This window comes from Nycticebus coucang, chromosome 4 (assembly GCF_027406575.1).
Source record: "Nycticebus coucang isolate mNycCou1 chromosome 4, mNycCou1.pri, whole genome shotgun sequence".
NCBI lineage: Eukaryota > Metazoa > Chordata > Mammalia > Primates > Lorisidae > Nycticebus > Nycticebus coucang.
The window spans coordinates 91,783,646-91,793,703 of record NC_069783.1 but is presented as its reverse complement, the minus strand read 5'-3'; the positions used below and the strand labels follow the sequence as shown (position 1 = coordinate 91,793,703).

Genomic DNA, 10,058 nt, shown 5'->3' with positions numbered 1-10,058 from the left:
TATACAGAGGGAAATGCAGGAGGATGTAACCACTTCTGGGCCACTGTGGCAAGGCTAGTCAAGGAGGTCTTGAGCATTATATTTATGTTTGAACCTTTTATAAGGAGTTTTTTTCTAAGTCACAGTACCCGTTTCATGTAGAACAGGCTACTTTTCTGCTCAGAATTTCAGATGAAACCTATTAATGTTGGTTGGGTGCAGTGGCTCATGCCTGTAATCCTAGCACTCGGGAGGTCAAGGTGGGTGGATAGTTTGAGCTCACAAGTTTGAGACCACCCTGTCTCTACTAAAATAGAAAAACTGAGGCAAGAGGATCGCTTGAGCCCATGCAGGTTGCTGGGAGCTATGATGCCATGGCACTCTACTCAGGGCAACAGCTTGAGACTGTCTTAAAAAAAGAAAAAGGAAGAAAGAAACCTATTAATGCAAAAGGCCCTTTTCTTCAGATGTTGATATGAGGGGTGGGAATTTTTTTTTTTTTGAGACAGAGTCTCACTATGTTGCCCTCAGTAGAGTGCTGTTGCATCACAACTCACAGCAACCTCAAACTCTTGGGCTTAAGTGATTCTCTAGCCTCAGCCTCCCAAGTAGCTGGGACTACAGGTGCCCACCACAATGCTTGGCTATTTTTTGTTGCAGTTGTTGTTTAGTTGGCCCAGGCTGGGTTTGAACCCACACCCTCAGTGTACGTGGCTGGCCCCGTAACCACTGCTACGGGCACCGAGCCGGAGGTAGGGAATTTTAGAATCAGGAACAGACAGTGAAGTCCAGAGCTAAAATTTTACTTTTTCTTATCTGTTTGCCCTCACTTTAGGTAACTTTATCTCCTCATAACCTAAAGTAAGAAATCACCTTTGTCTGAAAAAAAAAATATCCTCAAGCATAAGAACGGAATTCCTTTAAAAAACTCTACATTTCTGGGTGGCGCCTGTGGCTCAGTGGGTAGGGTGCTAGCCCCATATACCGAGGGTGGCAGGTTCGAACCCAGCCCCGGCCAAACTGCAACAAAAAATAGCCAGCTGTTGTGGTGGGTGCCTGTGGTCCCAGCTACTTGGGAGGCTAAGGCAAGAGAATTGCCTAAGCCCAGGAGTTGGAGGTTGCTGTGAGCTATGACGCTACAGCACTCTACCGAGGGCGATAAAGTGAGACTGTCTCTTAAAAAAAGGCTCTGCATTTCCCTATGTTCTCTCAAAACTTGGAAGCACTTCCAAGAAGCGAGTTCTGGATGGGACCATTTTTAGCCCTTTGATGCCTTTGGCCATTTTTTTTTGGTAGAGACAGAGTCTCATTTTATCGCCCTCGGCAGAGTGCCGTGACATCACACAGCTTACAGCAACCCTCCAACTCCTGGGCCCAGGCGATTCTTCTGCCTCAGCCTCCTGAGTAGCCGGGACCACAGGCACCTGTCACAACGCCTGGCTATTTTTTGTTGCAGTTTGGACAGAGCTGGGTTTGAACCCGCCACCCTCGGTATATGGGGCTGGCACCCTACCCACTAAGCCACAGGCGCTGCCCAACCTTTGGCCATTTTTGACCCACAGTTTGCCCTCTCATTCTGGTCATCTCTACTCAGGTTATTCTGGTTCTGGAGTCTTATTTACTAGCTATCTAATTTCTTTTCAAAGATCAAGGTCAAGTTCAAGGCCCAGCTGAGTGTAGGGCACATGTGGCTCCTTAATTAGGAGATTTGATGTTGGTGGCTTGAGATGGATTGCTCCTTGGCTAGATTTCATGATTGTTACATATGGGGACCTGGAGCAGGTCTGTCTCCTTTTTTCCTGTGGAAAGGCACTCCCTGCCTGGAGAGCATCTGATTGGGATGTTCTTGGGGGGCATGGAGACTTATACATAGGCACAAGTATCAGCAACACAGCAGGCCTGGCTCCTGATGCTGGGGGCAAGTGTAATGTGTTGACTTTCAAGAGTGGTGAGGGAGAGGGCGGCGCCTGTGGCTCAGTGAGTAGGGCACCGGCCCCATATGCTGAGGGTGGCGGGTTCAAACCCAGCCCCAGCCAAACTGCAACAGAAAAATAGCCGGGCATTGTGGCGGGCGCCTGTAGTCCCAGCTGCTCTGGAGGCTGAGGCAAGAGAATCGCTTAAGCCCAAGAGCTGGAGGTTGCTGTGAGCTGTGTGACGCCACGGCACTCTACCCGAGGGCGGTACAGTGAGACTCTGTCTCTACAAAAAAAAAAAAAAAAAAAAGTGGTGAGGGAGAAATGGGGCACCATGGAAAAGAAGACCACTGAAGCACAGGGAAGGGCAACCTGGAAACTGGGCAAGGAGAGATAGTTTAAAGCCTGGTTTCATCTTGCAGATGCCATGAGGGTTCTTGCCGCAGTGGGCCAAGTTGCTTCTGTCCTTCCCCAGGCCCTCTTTGGGATTCTGGTCTCCTTGTGCGAGGGCAACCAGGCTGGGTCTTTCAGATTTCTCAAGCAGGCAGACCTATATATACCATAGGAAGTCAGGCTGGGGGTGGGGGTGGGGGGTCATTTTACAAGAGTGGGAAACCTTTTCCCCCTAAATCTGGGATGATGGCCCAGTCACCCAGGACATGTGTGTTGGTTAAATGGTCCCTGAGTAGATAGATGTGGGGTATGGCAGAGGTGCAGACTAGTAGGTGTCTGAGGATACAGCCAACTTATTTCCACATGGTTCCTTTTCCTGTGCCCAGTGGGCTACATTCCCAGACTGGTATTTTGGATAGTATGACAGAGCCACAGAGTCATCTGGCCCAAGTACAAGCTTCTGTCTCCTTCCCTTTTCGCCTCCACCCCCAAGAGATGCTCCTATAAAGGGGCAGAGCAGTGCAGCTCCTCCCGCTGGGGAGTGTGGAGAGCAGGGGGGGACCATGGACTTCATCAGCATTCAGCAGTTGGTAAGGACGGGGGCAGAGGTGCTCTGAGACCAGCTTGGCAGAGTGATGCCATCTGGCTAGGGGAGGGCTGCCAGCTTCTTTCTGTGGTCTGAGTATCAAACTTTAGGAACAAGGGCGCATGTACTTCTTTTATTTAAGAAAACTTTTTGTAGGGTGGTGTCTGTGGCTCAACGGAGTAAGGCTCCAGCCCCATATGCTGGAGGTGGTGGGTTCAAACCCAGCCCCAGCCAAAAACTGCAAAAAAGAAAAAAAACTTTTTGTGGGCGATGCCTGTGGCTCAGTGAACAAGGTGCCGGCCCCGTATACCAAGGGTGGCAGGTTCGAATTCGGCCCCGGCTAAACTACAACAAAAAAATAGCCTTGCCTCGGCGCCTGTGGCTCAAGCAGCTAAGGTGCCAGCCACATACACCTGAGCTGGTGGGTTTGAATCCAGCCCAGGCCTGCCAAACAACGACGACAGCTGCAACCAAAAAATAGCCAGGTGTTGTGGCAGACGCCTGTGAGTCCCAGCTACTTGGGAGGTGGAGGCAGGAGAATCGCTTGAGCCCAGGAGTTTGAGGTTGCTGTGAGCTGTGATGCCATAGCACTCTACCCAGAGCGACAGCTTGAGGCTCTGTCTCAAAAAAAAAAAAAAAAACCGGGCGTTTGTGGCGGATGCCTGTAGTCTCAGCTACTCAGGAAGCTAAGGCAAGAGAATTGCCTAAGCCTAAGAGCTGGAGGTTGCTGTGAGTTATGACGCCATGGCACTCTACCAAGGGTGACAAAGTTAGACTCTGTCTCTTAAAAAAAAAAAAAGAAAAAATTTTCTGAAATTGGGTCTCCCTATGCTGCCCAGGCAGGACTCAATCTCCTGGGCTCAAGTGATCCTCCCATCTCCGCCTCCAAGTAGGGACTTGAGGCATCATCACCATGCATGAGCAGATAAGCATGAAGTTCTCTTCTGATCTGTCTCCCTGATTCTCAATTGAGGTGGTTGAAGGTGGTTAGGGAGCTGTCAAATGGGAAAGAGGATGTGAAAACCCTCAGGTTCAGCAAGTTTTGCCCTGAACTGTGATGGTGTAAGATAAACAGGAAATGGCAGCTTACCTTGGGTTTAGCTAAAGCACCATGATCGCTGTTGTTCTGGAAGTCCATTAGCATTTGGCTGCCTTGTGGGGGAGGCGGAGGAGGCGTGCTGGTGTTTCATGGGTGGTGAGAAGAACAGGGATAACTTGGGCTGTCAGTTTTGGTGAGGTGGAATATGGAGGGTGTGAAGCCCAGCGTATTACGTTGCCCAGCAAGCACCATTGTGTCTGCTGGCTCCAACCTGGTACAGACTCTGCTGGGAGGCCAATTGCAGGGGACTGTTAGGTTGCTAGAGTTGCTCTAGAAGGGAGTGTGGTTCTACTTGGCTGGAAGCCCTCTGTTACTCTGTCATTCCAAGCTTTCCTTTCTCCACAACTTGCTTAATCCTCAGCGCTCCCAGCTCTTGAACTCCTGGGGGTGGGATTGTTAGGAAGAAAAATGGATGTTTGCTGCAGTAGGCTCTGCTCCATGCACAAGTCACAGTAACTCATATCATCTTCTAAACCACTTTAGGTAAATGCTAGTTTGAGCCTGGTAGCGTCAAAAGAGCCAAGAATTGAACTCAGGAATTTACCCAGGAGGCATCTCCTCTGTCCCTCTGAGCTTGGAGTTAGGTGGCAATTTGGCATGATCTGGTAGGAATCTAAGGACAAGCACCCATGAGGGACACTAAGGTGTCATCGGGCACAAGCCTAGCATTATAAATAGATGTGGTGTCACATCCCCCAACCCTGTGTTCCTGCTGACAGGAGCAGAGTAGGCAGTGATCAGTTGTTACCCTGGGCCTTGGCTGACACCATATTTGGTGGAGTCAGCAGCAACCATGGGGTCAGAGAGCTTGCCAGCGTCCAGACTACCACAGAGCTTTCAGGGGAGGGGGGCAGGCTGACTCTCAAATCCACAGTACATCGGCTCTTGTCAGCCATCTCCCTGGTACTGCACAACTCTTATGGATTCCTTTAGTTTTCCCGGTTCTTTATCCACATTCTATTCCTACAGGTATGTGGAGAAAGAGTGGAGAGGAAAGTGCTGGGATTTGGACATAGAGTTCCTGATCCTGGAGGCTGGCCTAGTGACTGGAGGAGGATGGCATCCCAAGAGGCCATGGCCCGGGAGAAGTTGAAATTGGAAGAAGAGAAGAAGAAGAAAGAGTGCTATGGGGGCAGGACGGGGGGCGTCCACTGTGGGGGGGCTCCGAGCAAAGAGGGATTGGAACTGCTGCCTAGGTCCAACAGCCTGAGTGGTCACTGTCTCCAAAAATAAACTAACCAAGAACCTATCACCCCTTCAGCTCTCATGACCAGTAGCTGATGGCTGGCATGGTCTTCTTTTCTGCTCACTTTCTTCCCCAGCTCGAAAGATTTAACAGTTCCAGACTTAACACGAAGACCCTGACTGACTTGCAAAACTTGGTTCTAAGACGGAAAGAAAAGCGACTGAGACGCAGAGTCCCCCCCAGTGAACCCAAGCCCATGGTTAAGGTGAGAATTCAGGGCTAGGGGAACGTACATACCAGGGCTTGAGTCCCAGAGGAATGGCTTCTGCCCTGTGGGGGTTTGGGGGAAGAGTGGACAGACACTGTAGGCTGTTCCAGAGTCACCCTAGGTTAGTTTGTTTGAGGCTCTCTAACAAAGTACTACAGCCTGGATGACTCAAACAACAGAAATATGCTGTCTCATAGTTCTGGAGCTAGAAGTCTCGGGCTAGAAGTGATGGCAGGGTTGCTTCTTGGAGGGCTATGAGAATCTTCGTGCTTCTCTCCAGGTTCCGGTGGTTGGTTGGCTGGCTGGCCATTTTTGGTGATCCTTGGCTTGTAGATGCATCGCCCCCTCTCCACCTACCTTCATATCCACATGGCACTCTCCCTACACGCATGCCTGTGTCCAAAAGTATCCTCTTTTTTACAAGGACACCAGTATTGGATTACGGCCCACTTTTTTTTTTTTTTTTGTAGAGACAGAGTCTCACTGTACCACCCTCGGGTAGAGTGCCATCCCGTCACACGGCTCACAGCAACCTCTAACTCTTGGGCTTACGCGATTCTCTTGCCTCAGCCTCCCGAGCAGCTGGGACTACAGGCACCCGCCACAACGCCCGGCTATTTTTTTTGTTGTTGTTGTTGCAGTTTGGCCGGGGCTGGGTTTGAACAGATTACAGCCCACTTTAACACAAGCCATGTTGGATGGGGGCCTACTCTGCTCTAGCATGACCTCATCTTAACTAATTGCATCCACAGTGACTCCATTTCCAAATAAGGTCTTGGACTAAGGTACCGGGGGTTAGTCCTTCATATGAACTGTGGGGGAATGTAAGTCAGTCCATAACACACAAACACAATGTTCACACAGAATCTCTCTACTATACTTGTATGAGTCACCGTTGTGCTGGTCCTTAGTTGGCTGCTTGGGAACCACTGGGCCAGACTGGTGAAGCTACCTTGTCATGGGTACCTATAGGCTTGGAGAGTGATTTGGTTTTGTCCTTCAACTTACCCAGCCGCAGCCCCAGACCCAGGTGGAGTCTGTGGACCTGGAGATGTTCCTGAAGGCAGCTGCTGAGAACCAGGAGGCTGTGATTGACAAGTACCTGGCAGACGGAGGGGACCCCAATGCCCACGACAAGGTAGCACAGGTGGAGCGGCAGGAGTGCTGTCTTCAGAGTTAGTCCTGTCCTGGGAAGCTGCAGGGGTTTCATCTTAGGGGATGAATCCAATGGTGCCTCCAGAGGGAGAGGAGAAAGAGGCCCTTTGCATGATGGGAAGATGGTCAACTCTGTTCAGGGACCCTGCCCTGGAAATGGGAACAGGGGAGGTGGCTGCACGCCCTCTACCTAATCTCCTGTCTCTGCTCCCAGCTCCACCGCACAGCCTTGCACTGGGCCTGTCTGAAGGGTCATAGCCAGCTGGTGAACAAGCTTCTGGCAGCTGGTGCCACTGTGGACCCTCGGGACTTGGTAAGAAGTGGGGTTGGCCTAGCCTGTGCCTAACACCCTGCCTGGCATGCCAGCAGGTCAGAGTGCTTTGGTTTTGAAGCTGGACAGGACACCCATGTTCTGGGCCTGCCGTGGAGGACACCTGGACATCCTTAAAGAGCTGCTTAACCAGGGAGCCCGGGTCAATGCCCGGGACAAGGTGAGGGCCACGCCACTTTGGATGCCACAGGGGAATATGGAGTAGGCTTGGAAGAGAGAAAGTATGGCCCTCTGGGACCAGGAAGAGCCCTTCTCAGTCCAGACCCAACACTAATCCCCATGTGCTTTTAGATCTGGAGCACCCCCCTGCACGTGGCAGTGCGTACTGGGCACTCTGACTGCCTGGAGCACCTCATCGAGTGTGGTGCCCACATTGATGCACAGGATAAGGTGGGTGCCTGGGCCGCTCCACCAGGGGACTGCCTGATGAACCCAAAGCACAGCACCTGCCAACCTGACTTTACATAATGAAAGCAAGATGAAGTAGGCAAGGGCATGACTTCCCCCTTTCTCAACAGGAAGGGGACACAGCTCTACATGAGGCTGTGCGGCATGGCCGCTACAAAGCCATGAAACTGCTGCTGCTCTATGGAGCCAAGCTTGGCGTGCAGAACATGGTGAGTGTGAGGAGGGCTCAGGCCACCATCTGTTCCCAAGAGGTTGGGCAGAACTCCTAGAAGGGGGAGGACTGAACCGTTCTCCTCGTTCCCAGGCCTCCATGACACCAGTGCAGCTGGCACGAGACTGGCAGCGGGGCATTCAGGAAGCACTGCAAGCCCACATTGCACATCCCCGCACCCGGTGCTGATGACAACAGCAGGCCTGCAGGTTACCTGCAGCCACCATTCCATCTCCTCCCCTCCCGTGTATCTGCACCCTGTGGTTCTTGCCTCAGTGTGGATTCCTCTCTCAGGGCTTTGCTTCCTCAGGCTTCTGAGGAAGCCCTGTCAGAACTGAGAAGCAGCAGTGAGCCCAGCAGATGGAGAACTCAGGCCTCCTTGGCTTCCTATGTCAAGAGGTACCATGTTCCCTGCTGGGCTGGAGCTGAAAGGACTGAGGCAGAGGAGCACAGAGCAACAGAAAGCAAAGCGGGTCCAGATGAGGGCCAGGGGAGTGGAATGGGAGTCAAGATGGGGCAGGAGGTGAGCAAGAGCCAGGCTACCTAGGGCTGGATGCTAGAATTCTTTGGTGTTCACCTATCCCAAGTCTGGGAGGTTCTTCCCTTGCTCTTCACAGGACAATCTCCTACAGGTGGTGATTCAGCCTGTGGCCAGCAGCTGCCTTCTAGGACATACAAGAGGCAACCAAAGTAGGCCACACAAGTGCCAGGCATTTCTGCACCTGGCCAATGCCCATGAGCAGGGGTTTTTCCAGGTGACTTCATTCCTATCAGCAGCAACCCTGATAGTGTTTGGAGTGGCTCTAGACAGCTTTTGTCTTAAGGACTCTGGAGGTGGGTTCTGACAATCTGGCGGGCTGTTCAACAGGCTTGAGGCCCCATGGCAAAAGAAGTCCAGTCCCCACTGGGTTGCCTCAGAAGCCCTAAGACTGATGAGCTGGACCTGATACTTGAGGCAAACCCTCTTGTGCCCACTCTTTCTAAAGGCTTCCATCAGGCTTGCCTGCCACATTGCTGATGGCGCTCTTTGTAGGGGTGAAGTGCCTGGGTGCTAGGGATTGCTTGTGGCCCACCCAACTCTCGGGGCGGTGGCCCGTAACCTTAGTTTACCTGAGGCTCTAACTTCTCCTTGCTACTGGAGTTTGAGCTCCTGTCTGGAACCTGCAGCTGCACCCACTCTGCTCGATCCCACTCAAAGACAGGGCACTTGCGAGCTCTGAGCTCAGCCCGCAGGGAAGCAGGGGAAGGCAAGAACACCCCCTCAAGCTGCTCACCCACTAACGGGTACAGTGATGACCCACAAGCTCCCTAAAGTCTCCTTCCTCTTGCACTGTTCTTTATGTCAAGTTTCACTGGTGTAGACCCATACTACTGGCAGGGCTGGGCCCTTAAATGCCAGAGTGAATTTTAAAGAGCTCCAAACCAAGAACCACAGGCTGAGAGGAGGGCTAACAGATGAAGGTTTAGCCTCCTTCACGAGGGTCCTGGGTTACATAAGGTAGCTGGGGGATACACATTTTGCAGCATTTATTTTTAGTTTAATTTTGGTGGCCTTCTCAGGCCAAAACGAGGCCATTGTTATCATACGAAAAAAATGACAAGCGCTCCGCACACCTTTCCACGGGCAGCCCCTGCCCTGTGGTGACAGAGCCAGCGTGCACTCGGTGCTGGCACCATGGGCGAAACAAGCATTCAAGACCAAGGAGAAGACAACTTCTCATCTAGAAAATAAGGACACTTAAGTGACAAAAACACCTTTTTATATGGATCAGTATTTTTTTGTTCATTAAAACTAATTGATTGACAATCACTGCTTACTCTTCTGGGCTAATGGAGCCAGTACTTTGGGCACCAGGGACTACCTGGCAGAGCCCAAGATCTTGTCCTCAGTGCCAAAGCCGAAACATGTTAAACCATGCTGGCCTGACAGCAAGATAGGCCATCAGGTGCAGAGTGGGTTCCTTAGCTCTAGTGCTCAAGGCACCTCAGCTGGATAAACAAGTTCAAAGAGGAGTAGTTTTCAGCCTCAGCTGTTCATGAGAATAATCACCAAAAGAAGGTTTTAAAAGTCCAGATGTCCAGACTGATTAAGTCAGAAGTCCTGAGGGCAAGACGCAGGGCTGTCTGTCAAGCAGCTGATAGGCTTATCTACATAGGAAATCTTAAGGAATCCACAAAAAAACAAAGACACACACCTAGAATAATGGAGTGCAGCAAGATCTCAGGTTACAAAATAAACATACAAAAACCTATTTCTACCTACTAGCAATTAACACATGGACACAAAAATTTAAAGTACTATTTACAATTGCTTAAAAAAAGACATACTTAGGTTTAAATCTAAAACATGTAAGAACTTGTATGCTGAAAATTACAAAACACTGATGAATGAAATCAAAGATTTGAATAAATGGAGAGACATACTGTGTTCATGGCTTGCCAAATGCAACATAGTAACGATGTCGTTTCTCCCCCAATTAATATACAGGTTTAAAACAGCTGTAACCAAAATTCCAGCAAAATTTTTGT

At 50.7% G+C, this 10,058-nt stretch overlaps 1 protein-coding gene across 1 annotated transcript; it reads left to right on the top strand.

Annotated features, from left to right (window-relative positions):
* Positions 1-2,756: 2,756 nt before the first annotated feature.
* On the top strand, positions 2,757-9,957 carry ANKRD23 (ankyrin repeat domain 23). Its single transcript, XM_053587392.1, has 9 exons — positions 2,757-2,875; positions 4,940-5,089; positions 5,293-5,421; positions 6,437-6,562; positions 6,794-6,892; positions 6,972-7,070; positions 7,202-7,300; positions 7,429-7,527; positions 7,623-9,957. The coding sequence occupies exons 1-9, from the start codon at positions 2,849-2,851 to the stop codon at positions 7,716-7,718; spliced, it is 924 nt and encodes a 307-aa protein (XP_053443367.1). The 5' UTR covers positions 2,757-2,848; the 3' UTR covers positions 7,719-9,957.
* The last annotated feature ends 101 nt before the right edge of the window (positions 9,958-10,058 follow it).

Bases quoted from the DNA above. Each gene is read 5' to 3' on its own strand.
- ANKRD23 (XM_053587392.1), top strand. From the start codon at position 2,849: ATGGACTTCATCAGCATTCAGCAGTTG. The intron at 2,876-4,939 runs GTAAGGACGGGG...CTATTCCTACAG, and splicing joins TCATCAGCATTCAGCAGTTG to GTATGTGGAGAAAGAGTGGA. The intron at 7,071-7,201 runs GTGAGGGCCACG...ATGTGCTTTTAG, and splicing joins GGGTCAATGCCCGGGACAAG to ATCTGGAGCACCCCCCTGCA.